At 33.9% G+C, this 27,857-nt stretch overlaps 1 protein-coding gene and 1 long non-coding RNA gene across 3 annotated transcripts in view; one reads left to right on the plus strand and one right to left on the minus strand.

Annotated features, from left to right (window-relative positions):
* Positions 1–915: 915 nt before the first annotated feature.
* On the plus strand, positions 916–5,224 carry LOC116653466. The gene is made up of 2 exons (XR_004307335.1): positions 916–1,001; positions 2,765–5,224. It is a non-coding gene; the product is annotated as an uncharacterized LOC116653466 (long non-coding RNA).
* A 993-nt stretch (positions 5,225–6,217) lies between these two features.
* FUT8 (fucosyltransferase 8) overlaps positions 6,218–27,857 on the minus strand; it is a 66,423-nt gene continuing 44,783 nt past the window's right edge. For both annotated transcript variants that reach the window (XM_015864462.1, XM_015864463.2), the window contains 6 exons: positions 25,170–25,284; positions 21,071–21,308; positions 18,648–18,894; positions 16,746–16,922; positions 13,854–14,004; positions 6,218–11,103 (listed from right to left, as the gene is read on the minus strand). In XM_015864462.1, the coding sequence (XP_015719948.1) occupies positions 10,786–11,103; positions 13,854–14,004; positions 16,746–16,922; positions 18,648–18,894; positions 21,071–21,308; positions 25,170–25,284 (1,246 nt within the window). In that variant the 3' untranslated portion in view covers positions 6,218–10,785. The remainder of the gene's footprint in view (positions 11,104–13,853; positions 14,005–16,745; positions 16,923–18,647; positions 18,895–21,070; positions 21,309–25,169; positions 25,285–27,857) is intronic.

Consider the following 27,857-nt stretch of genomic DNA (forward strand, 5'->3'; position numbering starts at 1 on the left):
AGCAATGACTGAAACTAAGTTGTTTATTCAGTCCAAAATCTTGGCACCTGTAGTTTTGGTGTCCCTGGCACTTAGTGATAGCATTATTTCTACTTCAGGAAAAAAATAATATTGTTTTAAAGGAAATTACTGAGCAGGGTTCAAGTTCTGACAAGACCAAAATGTAAAGCTATAGTGACCTTAGAAGGATTAGGGCTAATAAGCACCCATCATTTACAGTGTCATAGTGACATTTAGTTTGATCACCACTGTTTGTGGATACTTGGACTCAGATAATGAGGGAAAAAAAATCCTATGATAAATGACTTGAGGTTTTCTCATAAACGTAGTCAGTGTCCTCTAACTACATTCCTCAAAATAAAAGGCTTAAAAACAAAATAGACAGTGAGATGTTTACGCATATTCTAGAACTAGCATTGATAGACAAATACTGCTACAGTCAGCAATGGCTGAAAAAGAGATAATTATTAATTTGGCTACTATATATTTGGAAAAAAGCTCTACTAATTATTCCATCACTTAGCCTATACTGGGAGGGAAAGAACTGACTAGCTTTCTCCACATGCCCTAAATCCTCAGACTGCAGCCATAAGAGCTGACTCAGTCCAAAAGCGTTGTAGAAGATAATTAAAAAAATCCATGACACTGATAACACAATGAAGAGCAGAATATATGTGAAAGACAGCTACTGAGAGAAAAGCAGATACACCGCTCCCTTAATATGAAAACCTTAATAATTAAAAAAGCACATACCTGTTTAGAAGCTTGTTTTCCAGGTGTACTGCTGCTGTGTACAATCCCATGGGGCTGGGCATGCATTCCTGAACCTGAAGTCAGAGAATTAAGACCCCTCAGTTCATAAATTCACACCTGCCATTTACACATGTTGTAAAGGACACAATAACACTCTCACTTCTTCTCCATTACAGATTAGCAAACCTGAAGCTAAGGGAAAAGTTGGATGAAATTAGAGTATTTATGGGAATATACTGGTTACAGAGGTAAAGCTTTTAAATACACAATTAACTTTTTCTTCAAGTGTTTATACTTATTCAATTGTCATCAATAAATGACTGAGGTAAGAAATAAATCCAAGATGGAAAACAGACCCAGTTGTTCAAAATGCTTTGTAAAATGTCTGTGCAGAAGCCTACATCGCTTTCTTGTGTGCACCAATGAGTGAAATTGGTTAAAATACTTGAACTGTGACTATATTCAGCACTGGTATCGTTGACAGTTCGTAACATTGCACTCCACTGCCTATCTGGGATACGAAGTCTGAACGTTTTTGGTGCAAATTATAGAACTTGACAGTCTCTCAAAATAAGCAAATTCTGAATAGTTTAATTCAAAACCAACTAAAGATTATGGCCATTATGACAGCTGAGCTGCACATATTTTCTGCAGATTTTAGGGTCTTCATTTATGACTTAGTGGAAAACTTGTAACAATGAAACAGAGCACATGCACAAGACTGATGTGAAAACTTCCGAATAAATATTCTATACATTTCAGTCTTAAAAAGCATACAGATAAAAAAAATATGGAAGAAAGGCAACACAATGCATGAAATGTTGCAAAGTTCAAATTATTTTAGAAATTTCATGGAAGAGTGTAAAGACGAAGGACACTGCCTTTTAAAGGACAGAAGGCTCTAAGAAATTGCAAGTGCACACACAGTAAATACTGGGAGGAGCCCAGAGTTTACAAAGAAAACTACAGCTTTGAAACTTAAATCTTTCCTAGACAGATATTTTGTAGGGTCTCGAGCACGAAACTCTGAACACAGTACTGGTGCTCACTATGTATTTTGAGGAGTTTCCCCAAATAAATTCATGCTGCTGCTGGGCATGACTAAGCTACCCATTGAATCTTAGCATAATAAGATATAATTCTGTTTATTACAGTTTATTATTAAGTCATTGAAAGTGTGACAGGATAAAAAGGTGACAGGCCTTGAATCCATAAATTACCATAATTTAATAAAAGCATCCAGTTAAAATGGACCAAGATTTTTCACAAATCATTCTTTAGCCTTACTGAAGTCCAATAGACAGTCATATAACTTGCATAACCCGTGACAGAAATTAAAATGATTAATTAACATGACAAACCAATCCATTGCCCTCACGTATAAGCAGACAATCCTACTCTTTCCAAAGATACACATATTTAAGGTTCTACCATTCATGCTATGTATCACTATAAAGTAGTTATGCGGATCCCTCAAGATGCAGAAATACCATATGCAGTAACCAAACATCAAGTTCATTTTTATCTTATGATTAAGAATGTTGAGACAAAACTTCATATCATTGCTCTGATACATAGTCTGTAAATCAAAGAATCTGTTCATTTCAGCAGGTGAAAATTAATGTTGATTCTTCAAAGATAAGAAGCAACTTGGATGAGGTAGTTAAAACTGAGGAGTCAGGAAATAATATAATTCCGTATGTTTCTTACTCTGCATTCAGAGTAATCTTCCATGCAGTTCTGTTTTTAGGAATTTAATGGAATTTCTAGTTTTTAATGTTAGCGCTAGGAAAGGCTTCACTCCCTCTATAAGCCTTTCTATTGTTTACTGTTAAAGAATGATACATGAACTTTTGAGCAGTAACATTTTTTTTTCTGCTCCTGCGTAAAAATAAATTATAAGAAAACGGATATATAAAATATTGAATTGGATGAAAAAGCAAATCTGTTAATATAATTGTATTTAGTCTGTTTTCATTCTTTCTACATATAAAAACCTTTTCTTTTTCAGAGAGATCTGAATGAACAGAGTAGCAGAGCATTCTATGCATAAAAACAGAGATGGAGGAAATCAATTGGAAAAAAAGAAATTAAGTTGGCACCACTTGTAGAGAAGTTGTTGGGGAAGAAATTGCATAAATGAAGAGATTAATGACCATTGTTGTGCCTTGTACTAGCAGCATACTTGGAAAATTGATTTACAACTGCCTTTTGAGCACAGGAAACAATATTGTCACATCCTTCTGCAACTGCAAGATAAACTCTGAAGCAAAGCTGGATAAAAAAGGTATAAGGCAAAACAGTGACAATACTTGTATGAAACATATAACAGAATTAGCTCAAACCACTTTTTGAGAATTCTGTATGTCTTCTGTATGTCCACTGTCTAAGGGGTCACTGCCCTCTCAGATGACAGTAACTCCAGATTATTGTCTATAGATCTCAATACTTGACAAAGAAAGGAAAATCTATGTTGAGATTTTCTAAGAAGACCAACTACAAGAACCTCAGAAATAAAACATGAAACACAAACATCAAAAGACTTTTCTTTTCTTTTCTTTTCTTTTTTTTTTTAATCCCAGTGTATGCCTTTCTTTCTCACACTAAAAAGGCTTCCAGGGAGACTTTCAAGGGAGATCAAGATGAAGTAAATACCGCAGTGAAAAGCTAGGCTTGTTCACTATATAAAGGAGCAGAGCACCTACATTGACAAGATGCACCTCATCAGAAAGAAACAGCATGTTCTGAAACCAGCATCTTTCCAGCACGATTGAACAATGTCTTATATTAGTTCTGACAGTGCAGACCAGGAAGACCATGACCTCCAGTCAATCTCATGTCAAGCCAACCATTACTTTGGTCACATCCTCCATGTCTTCTAGAGGTTTCTACATTCTTCAACAGATTTCATCCCTTCCGATTAAATATATATGTTTGCAAAGGCATATCATTTTACTCCACAAAACATTACTGCAAATTATTATCTTGAGACTGAAAAGGGGCAGGAGCAAGCCCTAGCCAGGCCAGCAAAGGGTGACAAAAACCTATTATTCCATTTGTTCTTGCACTGACTCTCCTACAACACAATTTTAGAAGCACAAAAATGAAGTTTATACATTCATGTTTACTTCTGAAACTCTCACTAATTCAGTCAGCAGTGGCATAAATGAACCTAATTCAGTTCATGCTGAAATACATTTAGCATATGCTAGGTTAGTTGCTAAGATACAAAAGATGGAATGGGAGCCAACGAAGCAAACATTATTTCTTAAACCACTGCATTGTTTCAGAATCAAACATATAAATATGCTAAAAATAAGAAATGTCAGCAGCATGTAGAAAGGTACTAAAAATACATCCCGAATCTGACGTCTGATACTTGGGCTAGCAGTTTGGTTTGGTTTAAGAATTCCTTTTCACACAACAGTAATCAATATAAACACCTAAACAAAATATTAATGTAACAGAAATAAAAGCAAACACTACAAAATTCAAAAGAAAAATACAAGTACAAAGGAAAAATTTATACACCCATTGATCCTTAAACTATCATGTAAAGATTCATTAATTCCAGCCTTTGAACAATATCTAGTTAAGCTTATGTTAAAAATGATCAACTTGCTGATTAACTGAAATACAGACATAAAAAATAATTTTAAGAATGTTAATGTACAATGAACTCCATCCAAGGCAAGAAGAAATACCATTTAGCAGTTTAAGCCCATAAGTCTGAATTTATTCCTTCAGTATAACAATTTCATTCTCACGTGAAACCAAATCATGTTTTATAGATGTTACAAAGAGACCACAAATTTAAAATTATAAATTCATCACAGATCATTCTCCAACACTAAGTTGAAGCATAAGACAACTTGTCAGTTCCTTTCCAGCATCTTGGCTGGATATAACAGATGTCAGATTCCTTCCATTCGTGAAGAATTAAGTAGGATGTCCTGGTTTTTGGTCTCCTTCCACACCTCCAGGTTGCAATTCAGGAAAGACTTCACCAAACACATTTGGCTTCTTTCAGAGACAGATCTTTTGTAGACAGCTGAAATGGACAGTAGTCTCCACATTCAATGCATTCTTGCAGACAAGTATGTAATATTCTTGTGGTTGTACTTCTAGTCAAGTAATTGAGAATTGTGCAGCTCTATTATAGCAGAATATATGCCAAAGAAAGAGCAGGAAGCCTAAGACAAAGCTAAAATAAAGGACTTTAAGACCAAAGAACATGACCCAATTCTTACAGTTCTGTAAAAGACTGCATTCAGATTACGTCCTTTATCACTTGTCTAAACTGCAAGTGTTAATGCATTAGAAGTGCCAGACAAATAAAAAAAAATAAATGGATCAGGAACACTATCCAAAGAAATCCTTCATCTGGTCAAGAAATTTGTTGTGGTACGAGTAGCAAGTATTCTCTTCTGATTCAAATGCATTTTGCAAATAAATAAAACCACTAAAAGAAATAAAAAAACCCACTAAATTTTCACACTTGCTGTCTCCTTGTTTTTCTGGTCAAGCAAAATAAATAAATAAATAAATCAAAATACACTAAGCAGAAAGGTTTGATAAAGGTTCATACAGAACTATACAGATCAGGCTCATATGCAAGCAGTCAGCAGTGTTAATGAAAAAGCATAAAAAAGTCATAGTCTTCAGAAAATAACCATCTAGAAGGTCCTCCTATTGGAATGCTGAGACTGGCAGATGTCTAGGAGAATGAGAGGAAATGGGTTGACAGATTTATTCAACAAAGCATAGGACAGTTGGGACTTTATCTCACCATGTCAATAAAACACTTCATAAATAAACTAAAATTAAAAAAATATACTTTTAATCTATAAAAAGAAGTGAAAAATCATGCAAACTTGAAAGTAAAACTTGTATGTGTCAGCAACTATGTAACTGTCCATGCCAGCAGAGATAGATCCTTCCCTCACCAATCTCTCCTTAAAAATCAGCCTAAGAGCATGGAGATAATTTTAGGAAACTATAAAAGATATTTTGGTGCAAATAATTGGCACACCCTTGTATAATCCAAACTTGTTTCAACTGAAGTGGGAACAGGATTCCATCAACAAATAAGTTATATCAAAGGAAATAAACATGCAAAATAAAGGTTCAATTGAACAGCAAACACCATCAGTAACATTAGGCACTTGCACAAAGTACCAACAGCGGTAAGGACCACTTTTTATTGCACCCACACTGTGGCAGGGATTCTCAGATTCCCCTCACACTCTTCCTCATGTACTTTGATTCTGAAATAATCTTGTAAACAATTAATGCAACCAGTCATGCAGGCACACACTAACAATTTTTTGCAGGCTTGGAAATTTTATACTACCCACCTACTTGTTCCTTGTAATGTCATATTTCACACCTTTAGAAATGACAGAATACTAAGCAGTCCAGCCCAACTTGCTTGTGGTTGATATTTGTACATGATTTTAAAAAAAATTATTTTTTTTTTGCTACAGTCTTGCTCCTTAAAAATCTGCAGTACATAATGTAGCCCTTGACATAAGCCTGCAGCTTCTGAAAAGAATTCTAGTGATGGTTCAGCAAATGGAATTTTTAGTGAGATATAAATGTGATTTTAATTCAAGTAAACCAAATAAAATTTAAGTCCTTTAAGAACATTTCAGCTAGACTTCATCAACAAAACAACAAATAAATAAGTAATATAGTAACAGCCAATGACCAGAACATAACCAGCATGATGTTTATAAACAAGACTAAGACCTGCACAAGGCAAAATAAAAAAAGGGACTGCAAATTAAGTATTTTTGGCAAGGATCTGCTGGCAAAGATCATTAATCTCTGAAAGGTTTATTCGTATCCTGTGGCTTTATAAAATTGATCCAGCAACTTAGAAGTATAAAATATCTAGTTGTTTTAGACTTATTCCCCACCTCACAAACTAAGCAAAGGCTTTTCACCTGGATTCTTCAAACATTAGAGAGATTACATTGCAAAGACTCCTATGAACTGAAAAACCAAAAGTTCAATTCACTGTTTTGAAAAAGACCTAAGTCGTAGGTGCTGCTCCATTGGCATGAAGCAAAGTCATTCTCCCTTTAGCTAGGAGAACATGTAATGAAAATTTTCTATTTTACATATTATTATGATTCTACCTCAGAAGCTGATACTCAGATCTTCTAACTGCATATTAAAGAAACAAAAGCCTATCATGAAAATGAAACATGTTTCAGTTTTGGAGGAAGCTTTCAGATTATGAATCCCTCTCCGTAAAAGAAGTATGATCAGTTCTATTTTCTGAAAAATCAGTAAAGATAAATCTTTCTGATAATCACAAGTCTCCTTGAAGTCCATTGGTAGAAGGGGTAGACAAAACATTTCTCTGAAGAAAAGTACTTTTAGATTTTGAAATAAAACATCATCCTTCATGAACAAATCCACAATATTTTGCAGTTCACCAAGACAGCATGTTGGAAGAGGAAATTTGGGAATTCCATCCAAGTGACTGCATGTTGGGCTGAAAATTAAGAACAGAACTCAGGTTGGTGTAATTGCAGCAGTGAGCTGACTATGGTCCCAGGCTATAAGGTGCACCATGGTCACAGAAGACTAGTTAACTGAATGTCAGAATATAGTTCTTAGACCAGCTACTGAGAATTAGAATATTTTGTATACAGAGACTACATTTACCTAGAAAATAAGTTATTACAAAGAACATAACAATTATAAATTAACAAAGAAGGAAACAGTATTGTTTCTTGTTTGTGTTTTTTTTTTTCTTTATGAATACAACACACTCACACATGCACAAATGCTTCTTAAAGAGAAAAAATTTAATTAAATATTATCTTGTTTGAGAGACTATAAGGACCTGTATAAGGACTTGGTAGTTTGGTATGAGGCAAAAACCATTGCAGAGCTACAAAGTGAATGAAACAAACAAGGTGTGTAAATGCCTGCTTGCAAGTATTCTGGATAGTACCTTAATGAGTTTTAAAACTTTCAAAAATTCTGCATTCTTTCAGGTATGTAAGACAATTTTTTATTCCTGTTTTGTTGTTGTTGTTGTTTTGTTTTGTTTGTTTGTTTAGCTACAATAGAAAATTGGAGGTCTCATCTTCATTTAACCATAGTACGGAAAGAGGGATCTATCTTGATTTCACTGTAATTGATAATCACTTTTAACATCCCAAGGTCCCAGAACTCTAGGCCATAACTGACTCACAGTCTTTAGGAAAACATCTCTAGAGACAGATACATCCAGCAAACAGCCTACTGCTATGATGCTTCCTCTGAGAAGCACTGCACTGTAAGCAATAGAGAATATGATCCAGAGGAATAAGGTCACAGCATCTACATTAAAACGTGTCTTAATTATTAACAATAATTCTATAATTTCATATGATTTAACCATCATTTTCATCAAAGACAATAAGAGAATTATTTATTAGGTACTTGGAATACGTAAGAACACACAAGCACCTTGCCAATATTTCGTCAGCTTTACAGTTAGTTAAGCAATTGCCAAATTATATGGATATTTACTCCACAGCATCAGTGTTTTCAGTTTTATGGTCACTACATCAGAAGATATGTTCTTGCCTTTGGGTTCATCTTAAATATTCTGTTATTTATCTTTTCTTGTGATATTTTTTATCAGCTTCCCTGACTACAGAGGATTTTCTCATATGTTAATTCATTTATACTATTTTTGTGCCAGTCCCAATAAACGAGCTTGGAACTATGATGTCTGAAGGTGTAAATAAAGAGCTTCAAAAATAAAACATCCAAAATCTAAAAATATCCAATAGATAATGTAATACTTGTATGGAAATAGTTATAAATTACATTTCCCAAAGATAAAATGCATTGATTTAACCACTAAGAAATATTTTTACCTTTCAATATTTTCAAGTTTCAATAACAATAATAGCTTTACATGGACCATACAAATTTAAGGAAAAGTTATGTATTAGCTTTCATTTGTACCTCCAAAATGCCACAAGTTTGGCTTAAGCTGATAGAAAATTTGTCAAAATCACTTAGATGGTAATCTAACGCCAAACAGCTTCCTCAGTTCTTTTTAAAAAATACAGAAATACTAGTTAACTTGAGTCAGCTTTAGTCACAAATATTCAATTTCAACATTTCTTGCCTTTCTTTTATTCATTTTCCTTTACTCTTCAATTATTCATTAAAACATTTGGTATATTTTTTACCAAGATATCTATTTCATACTAGTAGCAGGTAACTTATCTTTTTTCTCCACAGCACTTTTGATTTTGTTCTTTTTCAAAACACAATAGCTTTTCACTTGAGGAACACATAACTGCAAGGGATCTACAGGATCTGCCCTGCAAACAATGCCACAGGGAACTAATTAGTTAATTTGACCATATACCAACCATACTTCACCTAATTCATCACTATTTCAATTAGAAAACTATTGCTAAACTTCACAGCTCCAGGGATTTCCATCTACTTTATAGTAGAAATTATTCATGATCAAGTGCATTTATTCGTTCTTGAGTCAAAACTGTCCTTGATGTCTTCATAAATAAAATTAAATATCATTTTAAGCTTTAACAGCCACACTTTTTAAAAACATTTACTCATGTGGCACTTTCTCAGTATCTGAAGAGTAAAGATTGTCTTTACTTCCAGTATCCCAACTCTGATAGCACCAGAACCTGTACAATATTTTTAATACTATTCTCAATTGGAAATACTATTAATATCTTGTACATTTACATATACACACACATACATAACCCTCAAAATCTGTGAATCTGTTTGTAAAATTTTTAAATTCTCTTTTCTGTATAGACTAGCAGCAGACCTCAAAACACTAAAAATTACTAACAACTTAATATCATGCATAAACTGTACTCTTGTGTATATTTTACTGGAACCTACTAATTTCTGGGTAAACTGATGGATTTTTTTTTTTTTTTAATTTCTTTTTTGAGCACTAATGCAGTGAAAACAGCATATACGCCTCCTGAAATAACATGTGAATTGAAGGGATCTAAAAATAGGAGACCTGGAATATTTTTGCTTCAAATCAACAAGATACAATGCCTGAATTATAAATAGCTACCTGTAGTACTAAAAAAATACTTTCATAAGAGAAACATAGAGGGTAAAAGAAAATGCTTGAAAACAGGTGTAAGAAAACATGCCACTGAAGTCATCCTGTTAAAACTTGCTGTCCACAGAACCGAGAACCACTCTGCCACCACCTGCTGTCATTCTAAGTGCATGTACATTTGATGAAACTCCAGTTCTGCCACTTTCTTCTTCTGGTTTTTTGTTCTTGTTTTTTTTTAAATCAAAAGCAATGTCCAAAAACATTCAGTACTGACAAATTTGTTTATGGCATGGTTTTACAAAAGCTCCTAACAGACAGTGATTATTTCATTGTTGGATGTATCCTTTATTTTATTAATCATGAGAAGTAACGAATGGAATGCTAAAAATAAACTTGTAAAGAAATCTAGTCTGAAATTTGAATCTCTTTGAAGCAAATCCAGTGATCATGGTAACAACTGAAAACTGACTCTTGCGCATCAGTGAAACAGGCATGGCTCTTTTAAAAATGTCACAAATCTTTCAGATATAGGCACCATGTTTTAAATTTTGCACATACAAAATATGTTCATGTTACTCAAATTACACAATATGGCAGTGTTATAAGTCTGAGCATTATTGTCATATAATGGCAGAGAAAAGAGCTGAGAGCTCACATAAGACTACTGACTGGAACAAATCTTGAAGAGACAAAAAGTATAAAACAACAGTTTTCCTGCTGTATGCATTTGTGTGTGTGCATGTGTGAGAGTGCATATAACAAAAAATGTTTAGGAGTGAGTTCAGATAATAGCCCATCCATCTGTTCTCAGTTTCTTATCCAGTTTCGTTACCAAAGGCTTTGATTTTAAATGCATGTTAAAATGCAAATTCAAATCCCATATAAACCATTAGTATGTTGACTGATTTGAGTCAAAGAAGTGAGATTTAACTGCCAAATGTCTTCCTTTTATTCTACTTTTCAGCCTCTGGGTATGTAGGGTATTTGACTGTCTCAATTTTCTCCTTAACTTTATAGGACGGGTACAGGCCTGTTTTTCCTAATTTCCTATTGATTCCTTTTGAATAACCATCCCAGTGATTTCCAGCTACTCCAATTATATCTCCAGGTTCCATAGGAATTTCATCAGCAGTTCGTGGATGATGAGCATAAACAGCAATCTGGTTATGTGCATTCTGTCCCCCAAAGTAGTAGATATCATCCAAAGAATGGAAATATGCTGAAGCATCTGGATGCAGCGTCTGCATAATTTCATAGGCGACTCGACAAACCTTGGAAATAAATTAAAAAAACAACAACTTATAAGTATTGTGTCTGTGTGCCTAAAATATATTATAGTCAGTAAACAATGTGTAACAACTAGATTTTATAAAAGGAAGAACAAGGAATATTCAGTCTATTTGTTAAGAAGTACTTGAAAATGCTATGTATTTGCTAACGAGCAGCATGCAGCTCTGAACTGGGATTCTGCATAGACACAGTAAATAACTACTTGCAATGGTCTGCTTCTCAGTAAAAATTGTGAACTTCCAAATGAACACTAGCCAGTATGTCTCTTAAGATGGATAACTTTTAGCTAAGCAAACAAAAGTAGATTTGTTTTCTTTTTTGACTGAAGTATATTTTACTTCTTGATGAACTTCTAGAACTTACATTTCAAAGTCTACTCCACAGTAATGGTGGTCCAGTTCCTGGATCTTCCTTTCTCCCTTTCCTCAAAATGGGAGTGATGTTCCCCTTTTTCCAGTCACTGAGGAATTCATGGGACAGCTACAAATTTTTGTATATGATGGAGAATGCTTTGCAATTATATCACCAGTGGCCTTCAGGAACTTGGGATTCATATCATTGGGCCCCACAGACTTGAACACATTCGGTCTCATATGTCAGATGCCTGATTTGGTCATTGTGATCTCTCTGACTTGTAATCTAGATTACTACATCTTTCTCTGATTTTTATTAACATTACATTAGTAACAGGTTATTTCATAGTTTGTGGTTGTTTCTGATGTTTTGTGTGTGCACCCAGTAAAGAGGAAAGACACACAATGCTGTGGAAGACTTTAAATTTTTTCAGTATGAGTCATTTTAGTAAATCCTTCAAATCTGACAAAGCATGCAAAATTTCCATTCAGTAATTACTTCCACAGCTATAAAGCTGTGAACCTAGAAAACCAACCTGTCAACAGCAGCAGGCAAAGAATCCACATAAAGAATTATATGTGAAGCTAAGTAATAAGTCTCTTATTTTTTGTCATAGATTTACTCGCTTTGTAAACTATATACTTACGGGTACAATGCAAAACATAGGACTAATAAACCCCAAAAGAAAATGAGATTATCAGGAAAAATAAGTCTCTCAGACAGAGCTACAACTTCATCCAAAATGAAGACTGAAGAGACAAAATTGCTATTTGTTTTAATATACAACCTTAATTCTGCAATTGTGTTGCAATTTGTGGCTTTTTCAGGCAATTCAATTATTGTGACACATTACAAACAGTGTCAAGGTAGATCTGGCCTTCTCTTGGCATGTCTGATTTTTAAACAACAGACTTCTACTCGGTATTCATTTAGCCTTCATAGCACAAAGAAGAACTAATATAGGATCCTTCCTAAAAAGTTTGATCCTATTCAAGTATATACTAACTTTCTAAAAATACCTCTGTAATAAACACCTTGATTTCCCCCTGCCCCTCAAGAAAAATGGAAAAAATCCAGTATAAAATATACAGTCCAAAATCACACTGAAAATAAATTCTCACTCTTACTTTCTCTTCACACAGATTACATACTGGATGAGTCATCTTTAGCATGGCATTGCTGTGATCCAATATTCTAATAAACGGTTTATTTCATTGATGAAAGGATAGTGAAAGTAGATATATATGAATATATTTTACACACTTCTTGAAAACTTGAAAATTCAGCAGAAATATCTACTATTAATGCACAGAGATGGAGAATGAGGATAGAGTTCAAGGATACTGTGCAACTCAAATGTATTCTCAAAGGGGGGTTAATGCCAGATGACCTCCAGAGTTCCCCTTCAATCTTCATCACTTTATACTAATATATTTTAACATATATTCGTCTTTTGAAACAGTTAAAATTCACCTAAAATACATTCTGTCAAAGCAATTGTAAAACCTAAACTTAAACACTGTTCTTCTATGCTTATATCCAGCATGTTTTCAGCACAGTTATCTAAATATAATAATAGCAGATCACATCATAAATTTTTCATTAAGTTGTTTTTTGTCATTGTTCTTGGGGTGGTTTTTTTTTCTTTTTACTGAAAAGCACATAATACTTCCTTTAGAATATTATTACTATTATTTTTTTTTTAACCACATCTGGCATACACAGTCCTAGCTCTTAGCTGATAATCACCTTGTCAATATAGGTGAATAGAGCATTTTTTAGAAGTGGATAGCTTCTCACAGGCTTTTCTTACCAGGGATTTTTTAGTTTGGAGTTTATTCATATCTTGCCCTGAAGTAGCCAACATTAATAACCTTCAAAATATGCTTTTTAAGAAGTAGTTCTTAATAAAAATAAAATAAAAGTCCTCGGATCTCTAGAAACATAGTAGTCTTTAATTAGAAATTATATTTCTCATTTCCTTGTCACTCCTGCTATTAAGTCAAGCAACATGTTCAGAATTACTTTTACTTACTTGCATGCCTTAACTAAGCTGTGTAGAAACAAATATACAAGTTATATATTAACTTTATGTAAAACTAGAAAACTTTTTTTCTTAATTGAAATGCCATAATTAAGCCAATAACTTCAATAGGGGAGAAGTAATCAACCAGTGCTAAGTCATCTCAATTTTCACATATTATTAAAAATAAAAAAATTAAAAAACCCACAATAGTCCCATGAAATTTTCATCAGAGAGAACTGAGACCAAGATATCAGAAGCAAGAAGAAAAGGAAGATTCAGAACCAGTACATATATTCTATACTATTCAGAACCAGTACATATATTCTATACTGTATTTATACTGCAGTTTACCTGGGATGAAAATGTACAGACCAGGAAGTCCGCCTGAGACAAAAAGTGGATATCCAGAATAACACCTCTTAGGGAGTTTTCAGTGTATCGATTATGAAGTCCCGCTGACCAAGATATGGAGTTATCACTGATAAATTCATAATTTGGATACCTATGAAAATATAATACACCATTAACAGTAGAGTCTGGTGGTGTTAAGAAACATCATCTTTGCTGTAAGATAAGATAGTTAATGTGAGTCTCTCCTTTACACTCTAGAATATTACTACTTATTATTAGAATATTACTACTCATTATATTACACCATGCATACCCTCAATTTGTCAAAAGGAACTTAAATAAGAAGAAAGTCAAAGATATGAATGTAAAATACCAGGAAGTGGATGCTGTATTCTGTTAATCCTACTGATTCTACATGAAATGTACACATTTAGCTTTCTCTACTACTAAATGGAATACAGGACTGTCCTTACTAAACTACTAAATACTGATTATTATGACATGCAAGGAAAGTAGTCACCTCTAAAGGGACAAGTTAAATAAATTAATCTAAATTTAAAAGGAAACTGTTTTTCACAGTTAAGATTCTGTGGAGAACAGGTTTTGCAATTTAAAAACATTAAGCAAATCAGAAGTTTTTAACAGGTAACTATGACTTTGAAACAAAAAAAAAAAACCAACATATTTTTAAATCCTTGAAGGAGAATAGTCTTTCTCGGGATATTTTTAACCTTTACAAAGGAACTGAAATAAATGGCTGAAAGTAGCATGGATTAAGCAAACAGCCTCCAAACAAAGGGAAGTTTTATATGAAAAATTCTACAAAGATGCAACAAAGATGATAATTACACTGCTGTACCATTTTATTTCAGTCATGAAATGCAACTTGCGTTACTAACATGCCAACTACAAATCCACACTATTAGGCTAATTATAAAACAATTTAAATACAGCTTTCAAAACTCATTGCAACTACAAAGCACTTTATTACATGAGGTAGTAAAGTCAGCTAATACTATATTTTTATGAATTAATCATTCTTTAAGGGTTTAATAAAGAAAATCAGAATATAGCATATATAGAATACGGCATTCTGGGGTGCATTAAAAAAAGCATGGCCAGCGGGTTGAGGGAGGTGATCCTCCCCCTCTACTCTGCCTTGGTACGGCCTCATCTGGAGTACTACGCCCAGTTCTGGGCTCCCTACTACAAAAAAGACAGGGATCTCTTGGAAAGAGTCCAGCAGAGGGCCACAAAGATGGTGAAGGACCTGGAGCATCTCCCCTGTGAAGAAAAGCTAAGTGGACTGGGTCTGTTTAGCCTTGGGAAAAGAAGACTGAGAGGGGACCTGATTCAGGTCTATAAATATCTCTGGTGTGGTGGGCAAAGTGGCAAGGCCAGACTCTTTTCAGCAGTTTGTGGAGAAAGGACAAGGGGAAAGGGGCAGAAACTGGAGCATAGGAAGTTCCACATGGATATGTGCAAGAGCTTCTTTTTGGAGGGTGTGACGGAGCATTGGAACAGGCTGCCCAGGGGGGTTGTGTAGTCTCCTCTGGAGATATTCAAGACCCGCCTGGACATCTACCTGTGTGACCTGGTGTAGGGAACCTGCTTTGGCAGGGGGTTTGGACTCGATCTCTGGAGGTCCCTTCCAACCCCTACAATTCTGTGATTATGTGAATTCATTAAATATTACAACCTAAATTTTGTATTACCTGTCTTTTCATTGTTCAAATCTGCACTTTAAAAGTTATGTTACCCTAGTTGTTTCTGCTACTGTTCTTGTCTATATATATTAAAAAAAGGATAGATTAGATTTCCATCATCCACAGCTGAAACATATACAATGCCACCATATTTAGTTTTTTCAGAACTCCATAACTTTAAACAGCAGCTTTTTACAGATATAAAAGTAAAATACAAATCACAAAATCTAAATACACAGGCTTGCAAGGCTGCAAATAATTCCTGTTAGAAAATAACACTTTCCTGTTACCCTGTATACACAAAGAAAATCCAGTATGTTATCTTAAATATTTTTCCAACCGTGCTACCAAGTTCAGGTATTGCCATTCTCATGTTACCTCTGTCTTAAAAAAGTTTTCATTCCCCTGCTTAATAGAAAAACCCTTTCTTTTGCACAAAAGAAAAAGTTTTGGAAGTAGAAATAAGAGCTATTTAGTATAGAGACAAATAAATAGCACTGAAAATGACAATATGCTAAATTGCACTACTACTCTGAAGCAAATGCATTTAAATTCAATACACCTAGAGTACTTATCCTACTTTCCAGTCAGGGCAATAAGCATTTGTAAGATTGTTTATATGCCATAAACATCTGAAGGAATGTTATTAATCCTTGATGCATCTGCTTTCTTGTATTAAACAGAAATTTTTACCAACTCAGCAAAATTTACCAAACTATGGAACTTAACAAGTTTGTTTGGGAAAACACAGGCCGTATTAGGAGTAAATGAATGCATACATGCACTCACAGGTTTGAACAGTTACATTTGCTATGAGAGCTAGGGAAAGTTTGTTAGAGCCACATTCTAGAGAGCTATTAGACGAAGAGCAATAAAGAGATCAAGACAATGATACAGACCAAGAATCCCACATACATAAAAGATAAACCTTACATTTATTCATTGATAGAATGAAAAAAAACAACATCTTTTATGTGGTGAGTATACATATACATATATACATATATATATAAAGTCATCCATAAAAAGACTTTCTAAGAGAAAAATAAAAAGCATAAGAAGTTGAAATTCTTTGCTGTATAAAAGATCATAAAACAACAGTACCAAGACCTGCGCGCACAATAGCCAGAAACTGTAAACAGTAATTAGAAGAAACAAACTGTAATACAATCATAGTTCATCTTACTTGGATTTGGCCTCTTGCAATAATGAAGGGTCATCTGTAGCCAAATATACTCTCTTTTTATCAACATGCATTCTACGAGCAAGAAGTTCAAACCGCTCTTCAACATGCACCATATATTCTTCAATGGGATGAAATGCTGCCTCTGTTCCCACTTTGTCTGTCCTCCGAACATGAACACTGGAAAAGGACAGAAATTAGGAATTCAGCATACAAACACAACACATACTTAAGTAAGTGAAATTTTAACTTTAAATTTCATGCCTATGCTGCAAATTGAACCTGCACATAAAACAAGGGACAATTAGAATTAGTCACTGATATCCATCAAGACATGCTGAACTGAGAAATTAACTGCAAAATCTGAAACATATATCAGGCTTTTTAATAATATTAAGTCTACTGTCAGCCTCCTCTTGAATGCAATATATGAAGGCTACTATGTAATTCCTTCTAATTTGTTTGTCCACAATGCCAGAGGCAGGTGCGGGTGGTATGGCAGTGGAGGATGAACCTTCCCATCAATATGTCATTACATGTTGTTGCTTTGAAATAGATGGCAGCACAGGGGTAGTCTGATAAAACAGCACCTGACATGGAAGTACATATGAAGCGAATCTGTGTAACTGAATTCCTCCACACAAGAAAAACTGCACCCACTGACACTCATCGATGCTTTCTAAATGTTTATGGTGACCAAACAGTGAACACAAACATGGTGAGATAGTGGGTGATGCATTTCAGCATCAATGGCAACACTGATTCAGATTTTTATGGAAGTAGTATGCACGTTTTTGCTCATCACTGGTGCATAGTTAATGGTGGTGAATATGTTTAAAACCAGTGTTTTGTAGCTGAGTTTGCTCTACCAAATAGTGTTATAACATGTCCTTTTTTATCTGTTGTGGTTTCCAAGGAAATAAATAGGAGGCATTAATTTTGGAGCAACCTATCTTGTAAGGAAGGCAGGGAGTAGCTGAAAGAAAAAAATGAAGGAGTTTCAATTAAAACATACTGAGTATTTTCTTATCAGCAGAAATTATCAAGTGTAGTGCTTGTTTAATACATAAGCAAATAAGCAAAATAGGAATATTTGCATCATAGGTATACTGGGACACCACTTTACGGCATGGTTTGAATGAAAATAGTTAAAATAAATCTTCCTCCTACTCTTGAAACCTAACACGTCTTAAGACCTGCCAGTAGAGGTGTGGCCTACCAGGTCAGTGGTCAAAAGCCATCTAAAGAACTAACATTTGGACAGAACTACTATAGACTAGAAAAAGAAAGATGAAGGATTGAAAGAATAATATAGTAAAGGAAGCAGCAGCAAAAACTGTCACATCACAAGGCAGTAAAAACCTTTCTTCCACAAGCTATTCTTCATTTCACATTGGTACCTTCCTGCTCCCCACAGCTCCCCACACAGTCCTTTCCAATCTACAGATGCTGCTAACAGCCATTAAAGCATCAGCAGAAAAGGCACACACTGTGCTCAAATGCTTCCAACAAATTTACTGGATTGTGGCGCACAGTCTCGCCAATGATAAAGGCTATGATCACTTTAAAAGAAGACACAGATAGAAGAGTGTCTGGAATACAAACTGTTAGACATTTACGTGAATGTAATTCAATGTTACATTTCTAGATATCAAAGGACATTTAATTCTTCTACTGAACCTACATCAATTTCCAACTACAGAACAAGAAGTATGCTTGATGAAAATGAATACTTGTGATCAATTTGTATTATAGATGACAATCTAAAAATTACCCCCCTGCTCCCTCAAAATTCTTCAGGCCCTTGGAACACCATTATAAAAAAAAAAACAAACAACACTTATGAACAGGAATAATTGTATACACATATTAATGCACAGACAAATAAAGAAAACTAATACCCACCCAATCACAGGATGTTTGAATCCGAGTTTCCTTGTGGCTTCCTCTATTTCTTTTTCCAGCCAAGGCTGTGGACGAATCAAGTATTTGACAAACTGTGAAACCCACCATACTGCAGGATCCCCATGAACACGAATTAGTCTATCAGCCAGGTCTTCAGGGACAGCCAGTGGTAAATAAGGTGGCCGTGGATGTAAGCTGTCAACAATAGGGAGCTCCACCACCTGTACATCCTTATCATTAGCCTCACCTGTATTAAAAACAATACCAGGATAAGCCAGATAGTTTACTAATCTGTAAATCTGAGCTTTATCATTGCCTTGCAACATCTCAAGCATATCAGCTAAACAAAAGCTTCAATTTCAAAAACATCACCAAACACTTTCTGCCTTTAGTGGAATACAATTTTAAAAACAAAAACAACAACAACAAAAAAACCCACACGATTTTAGGCTAGATTTATAAACTGGCAATCAAAAAAAGCTAAGTATTTCTGTTCACATATTCATACCTGTTTTTCCTTTTTAGTATGACCAGAGCATTACTATGGAGAGACATTTACTTGAATATAACTTGCTAGCTAAAATGCTTAAATTCAGTTGCTTAAGATAAAAGTAGGTAGACTGTTTGATACCCAAGAAACTGTTAAAAACAAAACACAAAACTATATATACTTTTTTTTTGTATGTAATTTTCATTTACTTTCAACTTTTCAAATACATTTTATTACAGTAAATGCCAGCTTTTCTAACATCAATTGGAACCACTGAATTTGCTATTCTACTGACAGAGACAATTCTTGTCTTGAAGAACTTAAGCTATGAAAGTAAGCAGCAAACTAAATAGATCATGGAAAACAACCAAACACTGCAGACACGTGATTTACTTACATGTAAGAATTTGTTATCTTTTAAATACGAAGTAAAGCAGAACATACAGATGTTTTAGATGAGACTTTCACTCAAACCTAGATTACCCTTATGTGTCTAAATAACTAATCTTTACCCTCTGTCTTGAATTATACATATAAAATTATCAGTGAATTTGTATTTTAAAAATTATAGTTCAATGAATACTTGAAAGCTGATGCTAACAACAAATGAGCAGCTCTGACATTCTTTCCCTCTGGGCAGCCCTGCCCTCAAACAATTCATCCATAAAACCATACCTAGAGGCTATTGAGTCAATATTCAAATGAAGCTGCAGGAAACTTTGCTTCAGGTTTCCTGTGTCAATTAATGATCCATCTTAAGGTCTCATGGGAGAAAATACCATTATTTAAGCAAGTAAATTGCATTGTCTATCATGTAATGCAGAAATAACTTCTAACTGTATTATGACCTGTCCTTATTCTGATTTAATCTGTTTTTCTTCTTCCATTTATTGTTCTTTTATTACTTAAAAAACAAACAAAAACAAAAACAAAAAAACCCCTCAGTTAGTTTACTCTTCTTCAACATATTATTGGAGAAAGCAACCAGGATTACTCAAACCATTATAAATTACTATTTTAAGACCATTTGGAAGGCGGAGTCTGAAAAATCCAGTTTTAAAAGTTAACAATTGTTCACATAAAAGTTATCGGTGCTGAAAAATTAATATAAGAAATTCTTTCTAACGTTCAGCATGAATTTAGAGGAAAATGTCAGTGATCTACATTTACACTACAGCTACTCAATTTGACAAATGCCCAAATTAGGTTTTAAATACATAGGAAAAACTATAAAACTACGCTGATTTTTTTTTAAGTCTCTTATGATGTTGACCAGAAGAATTTCATTAAAATGAATGCTCTGTTTTCTTTGAGATAAAGCTATCTGATCCTTCAAACATGAATGCCAATCTGAATATTTGTTTTTTTCTAGCAAAATGGTTCAGTCCAGAATAAGATTGGATCAACATATTGATATGTATATGTATACAAATAGCAAGGCTTTTAACTTTGCCATTACTTTTATAACTAGAAGTTTGAGTCAGTTTTGTTTATATTAAAAGGTATTTCAAATATGGTTTTGTGTATGTGTGTGAATTCCCCCACTGAATACCATTTTCCTCATATTTACGTTGTTTTTATACTTCAGACATGCTTTATTATTTCAAAGTTCATGAAAAACAGCTTCTGCTTACATTTCAATTTCCACAAAAACCAAATTCATATCTGGCTCATAATACAGTGGCAGACTGATGAAGGATTATATTTAAAATGTGAAAGTTTTATTAGGGAAAAAAATCCCTGCCAAAGCAGTAGTGTCCTCTTAATAGGGATGTTATTTTTTCAGTAGACCAATTAAATAAAATTTAAACAATGTTTATGCATACAGTTGCAGTCATAGTTACTACGGTTCTCATAAGGAAGAGTTACCAATATAGTCCTACGTGATAGAATTTGTAGTAAATAAATAAATAGAAATTGAGTTAAGTGTTACCTGACCAGTGTCCAGTTGTTGTACCAGATCTGTCAGTACATGTCTCGCTTACAGGTCTAAATACAGTTTCCCAGCCACCAGTAGCATAGCGCCAATTCTGAGACTCTAAAATGAGTGTTCGCTGAGTGCCATAAGCAATCATGAAGCAGTAGACTACATGATGAAGCTGACAACCATAGCCACAACCTTTGTTAATATTACAGACAAGTTTCTTAGCTTTGCTGCAGTCCTTCGGGTTCTGTAAACATGGATGAAAAAGTAAAGTTGAAGAGCAGACATACACAAAGACCTACATACTTCTTTGTGAAAAACTGACAAATGTCATAAATCACAAGTCATCCTGCTGTACATTCCATTAAAATGAATGAGCAAGCTTCAGCTCCGTGAAAATTTCATGCAAGTCTTTCACCATGAACACAAACTGTTATTGAGCATACTTCACTATGTACAATAGAATGTACAATAGAATATCTTCAATCAGTTTATCACTTGTATCAACATGATTCTTGAATATTTCTACACATCATTCATGTTTAACCAACATAATTCTCAGTCTTAGAATGGTCTTCTTTTAATTTTCTTTTGGTATTCCTCAGTTTGTCAGTTCTCTTTCAATGTCTATGCATTACATTAAAAAAAAGAAAAAAATCTCAATTCAACCTGGCTACAAAATAAAACATTTATTATTGGACTGCTTCCCAGGCTAATTTACTACACACCATATACAGAATACAAAATAGATAGCTGAATAGATTGATAAAAGACAGTACACACTATCCATAATATGCTATACTTCCAAATGTGCATGGGATGTGAATGCTAAGTATATTTATATATATCAACCATTAAATATTTTTAGATATTTGAATGTGGTGGAAACAAAATCTATGTAAGCTTTCCTTTCTGTGAAACATAGATTTCTGCATATATTTGCCCTGCCTTCTCTCAATGTATTTCTGCATTCCAAAAAGCTTTTTTCCCCCCTATAAAATCGCTAGGATGTAAACTTAGTTTTCAGTTAACCTGTGAAAATACTGATATTTGGAACAGGAATAGATACTTTCTTATACTGAGACATCTTTAAATAAAATTTTCTGTAATTAAAGCTTTACAACAAATCAGGTCTTTCCCACATTCAACAAGCACCTTTTGGAGAACAGTGATCCTAAAGAAAATACATATTTCGGGGAAAAAAGAAAAAAAAAGAAAAAAAATTAACTTCAGAATTCAACTGTGTGAAGGAAAACAATTCAGATCTGAAAAACAAACATCACCATCTTACTTTAAGATTTCACTTTCTCATTTTAAGGGAAAAGCATCTTGGGTGGACCACTGAATTGTCTCAAGGGTAATTTGCAATTATCTTGCACCTACTTAGCATTTGGAGATTCCAGCTCCTTCTATCCCAAAGAAGTTGTACGGCAAATGCCTTTGTATATCTAAATTATAAGGAAAGTGGTAGATCCAGGTTTCCGCTACAAGAAATCTATCACCATATTTTTTTTTCTTATTACTTAACAACCTTTGTAATGAGGTACAATAGGCCATTAGCAGAGATAAAAAAGTATGGCTGACATCATCTTTACTGCAGCTGGGAAATCATGCATTACTTCGCAGCCCTCAAAACTGCATTAGTACAGTCACAGAAATAGTAGTGTTTAGTCTTGGATTTAATTAACATTAATTGATTTGCCTGTTTGAAGGAATAACCTTGAATAGTTTCTTTTAAATAACTGACTTGGGTTGCTACTTTCTCTTACTAAAAATAGCTCTCCTGAACTCATTTAAAAATTATTTTACCTAAGATATGCTAAACAGGAACCATCAGCCTTTAAATAAAGTTATTTCTAGTATCTATGATTCACCAGAGAAAGGCTGGCACTACAAATCTTTACAAGAAGACTAATGAAACTGAAATGAATTCCATACTATCATGATCGACCATCTCAAATATTTAAGCCTTGTTAAATTCAACCTTAGCTCAGCAAGAGCAGCGCTGTTCAACTCCTTTAATTTAAGCATGTCTTTTTACAAAGAAACTAGACTGTTGTATCATTTCTCCATGCTATGACTTTGTAGACATTCGTACATGTCCTTCTCAGCTCTTGGACTGAAATCTACATCTGTTTAGTCTTAGTTCTTGGAACTATCCATTTCATATATTTGATCATCCTCTTCAGGTTTTCTAGTCCTGTTACATCCCCTCTGACACTACAGGACAAAAACTGCACAGAATATCCATGATGTAGATAATTCTGTGAAAATATAGTTTGTATTCAGCAATATCTATAACCTTAAAATCTTGTTACTCAATGGCATTGTCATCTGTATATATGTCTGTGTATGCTAATGATTGCCTTCTTTCTTGTACATAACTGATAATTCAGTGCAGCTGTCTGTAATCTACAGATTTATTATCCCATAAGAGATAGCACAATTGGATTATGACTGAACAGCATGAAATGCTTCTGTAAGCTTCAGTCTCAGAATTTTCAGTACAGGATTGGCAGAATACTCATGGTATTAAATACAGGTATTTGCAATAATTGATCAAAAATCCAACTATATTTTCCTTCATTTTTTGAGGCAAAAAGGAATTATACAAGAAAATAATAAATGATACAAAAGAAAAAAATATATATACAGCAACAAAAGAAGAAAGAAAAAATAAAAAGGAAAAAAAAAGCAAGAGAGAGACCAAACTCCTGGAATGTATTAGACTAATAAATAGAAAAACATGGAAAAAGTTTTGATGAAAATTATACCTCTAGTGGGAAACGGACACCACTGAATGACGATTTACTTTTCCCCTAAACAAACAGCAATATTTTAAATAGAATAACCAACAAGAACAGTGAGAGCAGAACAGATCATGTTTCTAGTCACAAACGTTCTATGTAAATCAAAAGACTAAATAGCTTTAACGGCCTCTAGCACATTAATTCTACCACAAGTTCATTTATTGTTTCTTATTCCAGAAAAGTTAAATTCTATTAGATTTCAATTATTGAAGCATACAATTTTATACATATCAGAGTTGTGAAAAGTACAACCCTTTACACATACGCAAAGCACCTTGAGCCTCTTTGTTGCTGTTATTTCATAAAAGTGCATTTATTAAAAACTGATGTTAACTTTAACGTAGGAAGGGGTAGAAAGAGGGAAAAAAAAATTACACATTAAATCAACAATAATATTCGGAAATTCAGACATCATAAAATAATTTTTTTCTTTGTATATATATATGCCATATATATACACACACAAACACCTCAAATAAATAGTATGACTTTAGCAAACTATGACCATTGTAACTGATGATGATGACTAGGTTTTTCACCTAACCTATATTTTCAACCTCCAAAGTTAAACTAAATGTCATTTTTTCATTTTTAAAATTGAAAGCAAAACACATTCTGCTACTGGGAGATGGCACTATGATATCACAAACTTCCTGAAATAGATGAATTCTAAAAAGAGCAGGAAAATGAAATACCAGTCTTCTAATTGTTTGCTCGCTCTATCACACTTCTAAAACACAGTATTATGCTATACAGTATATTATTGAAGCCCTTGTCTGACAACTTAAAGATCAGACTTCTTTTATGCATTCTGTTGAATGGCTTGATGATGAACATCTCTGAAAATACTGTCTTTTGCTTAACCATAAGCTCCTAGTTTTTTACATATTGCTCAGACTACAAGGAACAAGCTAAATGTAGCCTCATTAAATCAAATTTATGATAATACCATCCAAATGAAAGTGCAGTCATCACTATTCACAATCACTCAGCTAAATGATTTCCCAAGGAGATGTCTCAAAATAATACAGCTGTCACAGTCAAACACATCCCAGCAAGAAAGCCATACTGTACTATGATTCCTTCAACGTGAAAAAAATTTACTAGAATACTCCACATCAAGTTTTTGGTTTATGGAATTGGGACAGTTTTCTTCTCTTGTATGAATTCTGTATATATATAAGCATTCACTTCAATCTATAGTGTAATTATTCTATTACAAAAATATAGCCAATTGCTCTACCAAAAAATTTCTTAATGCTTCCCTTGATTTAAAAAACATACTCTACTCTTTTTACCTGTAAGTAAGTTATTCTCCTCTGTACCAGATCTGTTAGATCTTTGGCCTCTTTTTCTCGCCAATCTCCTGCTCCATCTGTTTGACTGAGGTAGTACAAGTCTGTCATTATTGACCTATAAACAACAATGGAAAACAATTGTAATATTACAACATAAGAGTATTAAATCAAAGAAAAATGAAAGTTATTTCTTTTATTGCCTCAAAAACAGCTTCTTCATACTACCCCATAATTCAAACGGCCATCAAGAAAGACTGTGTTCTCCACTTAACATATGTTCCATAACCATAAATAACTATAGTGTTACATAGGAGATGGACTATAATAAAAATCATCCTGAATCATTCTCATGGACACTAGAGAAGATGCTCTGTATCATCTACAGAAAGTCAACATTGTCATGTGACAACAAAACCTAACCCTATGATCATTCAAGAGGTATCACAACATGTCCAGAAACTTTTATTTATATATATGTATATATATATATTTTTTTTTTAAAAAAAAAAATAAAATTCACAGATGTTATAAGAAAAATCACAATAGCGTACTGTCGATTGGAGTATAACTTGGAGTTATGGAGACTCCCTTTAATTTTCTTGATGGGAAATATGCATTCTTTAGGTTTACAGCTGGCATGTTCATTTGAGCATTAGAGACCATCATTTTGGCTTTATAATACAGACTTAAAAAAGACATGGACAAATACCGATGACCAGAGTTTCCGTACAGAGAGCTATAGTAGGTGGACCAGTGATCAATAGGCCCAGGATAGGAAAACACAGACAAAAGATGAGTCTGTACAGGATTATTACAGGATACTGCAGGTGTTAAGATGGCAGAAAGACTTCAGATACTCCATTTCCAGTCACATTTGGTCTTTCATTGTATTTCTAATTAGCAGCATAAATGGGTTTTTGCTATGTTTGCTTTCTATCACAAATTCAAATCTAAAATCTGTCTAAAACTATTTTGCTCCTAGAAAGCAGAATAAAGAATTAAAGAATCTGGATCTATGCTTCATCTGCATTTGATTGTCACAAAATAAATAAATAAATAGATGGATTAAGACATTTTAAAGGGCTAGACATTTCTCCTAGTCATGTGACAAAAATCACACATCAGCATGGTAGGGACCATAGCACAATAAATAAAAAATCAGAGGACAAAAAGATGAGTCATCAAATTGAAATTACGCCAAACACAATTTATTAAAGCTTGGTCAGCTATCACAAAAGCCATGATAAAAGCTCAAGGGGAAGAGAAGGAATGAAATATGGTAACAACCACTTTGCAAACAAAAGAATGCCAGCATAGGATACAGTCATGACAACTAGTAGTTTAACTTGTTCTTTTTCATTAACTCTATATCAAAAAGCCTTTCCATTGTTAAAATAAGCTAATCTCAAAGACTCTCTTCCCTTTAGCAACTATAATAATATACTTGCAACAAACCCTATTGCTTCTTCAGTAGAAGTAGTAATGAAGTACTGGACTAAAACATCTTCCAAGACCAGCACCCTTAGGGAGAAAAATCTTCACAATCCAAGGACATAACTAAGAAATAATGATTAAGGCATCAGACTGTAAAAGCACTATCATGTTAGTAATAGACTATTTGCATAACAGCATTAAGTTTAATGAGGAACTCCAATACTGCTTAGCTTGAGTCACAGAAACCATCTTCAATTCTACCATCTCTACAATAGCAAGTCTTCCATATTACACAAGATCTTCTTGTTCATGAGCAAAATCAGCTACTTTGCTTCAACAGCTATCTTGTCACTTCATCATTTCCTACCCCTACATCAGCTTCCCCCATGACAAAGAAATTAAAAACCACAGTAAGTACTCAAAATTAATAATATTTTTCTCATACCATAATATAATTTTGATTAGAAATCTGCAAGTTTGTGTGTATATATATTGCCAACTTAACATACGAAATTTCAGTTAGTTAAGATATATATGTAACCATTCTTCATTACTTCAGTCAACAAAAGAACATTCAACAACTTCTTAAATTCCAAAACAAATCAACAAGTCCACCCATACTTCCAAAGGAAAAAAAAACACAGCAATTACCAAAACACCCCAAATCCTGTGATTCTCAGAGTGAATGACTGCATTTGATTCACTCATTCTAAAGTTATGCTTATCTTCAGGGAATAGGTTAGACAGACTGTGTGTGGGGAAAAAGAGTCTAGGTGGCTACTGGGTATCCTAAAGGAAAAGACAACTGAGACAGCAGTTCCTCACAGGCTAAGGTACACGCACATAGGAGCCTTCTTGCAGCTTATTGAGAAAGACTGACATGACAATGAAAGAAGCAGACTGACCTTTAAAGATGAAAGAACAAACATAGTATTGACTAGAGCCAACAAAAAAGAGTGTACTGCTCTTACGGTACCTGAAGTCAACATTGCAAATACAGAATACAGAGGCTGAATACAGTCAAAGCATTTATGTATGCTTTCTCTTATGCTGTTTCTTTTGGTTTTCCTATTTTGAAATAGCACTCTACACATTTTTAAAAACAAAGTGAGCCACTCTCTAATTTCTTGGATTTCAATTTTTGCTTTAAAACTTCAGTCTTCTTTTAGGACCTTACCATACAGAATGTCTGCACAGATTTGCTTTTAAGACTCAACAGGCATCATGACACTTTGCTTGTAACGGTTTTTGGTT

Source organism: Coturnix japonica, chromosome 5, assembly GCF_001577835.2.
Source record: "Coturnix japonica isolate 7356 chromosome 5, Coturnix japonica 2.1, whole genome shotgun sequence".
NCBI classification, from domain to species: domain Eukaryota; kingdom Metazoa; phylum Chordata; class Aves; order Galliformes; family Phasianidae; genus Coturnix; species Coturnix japonica.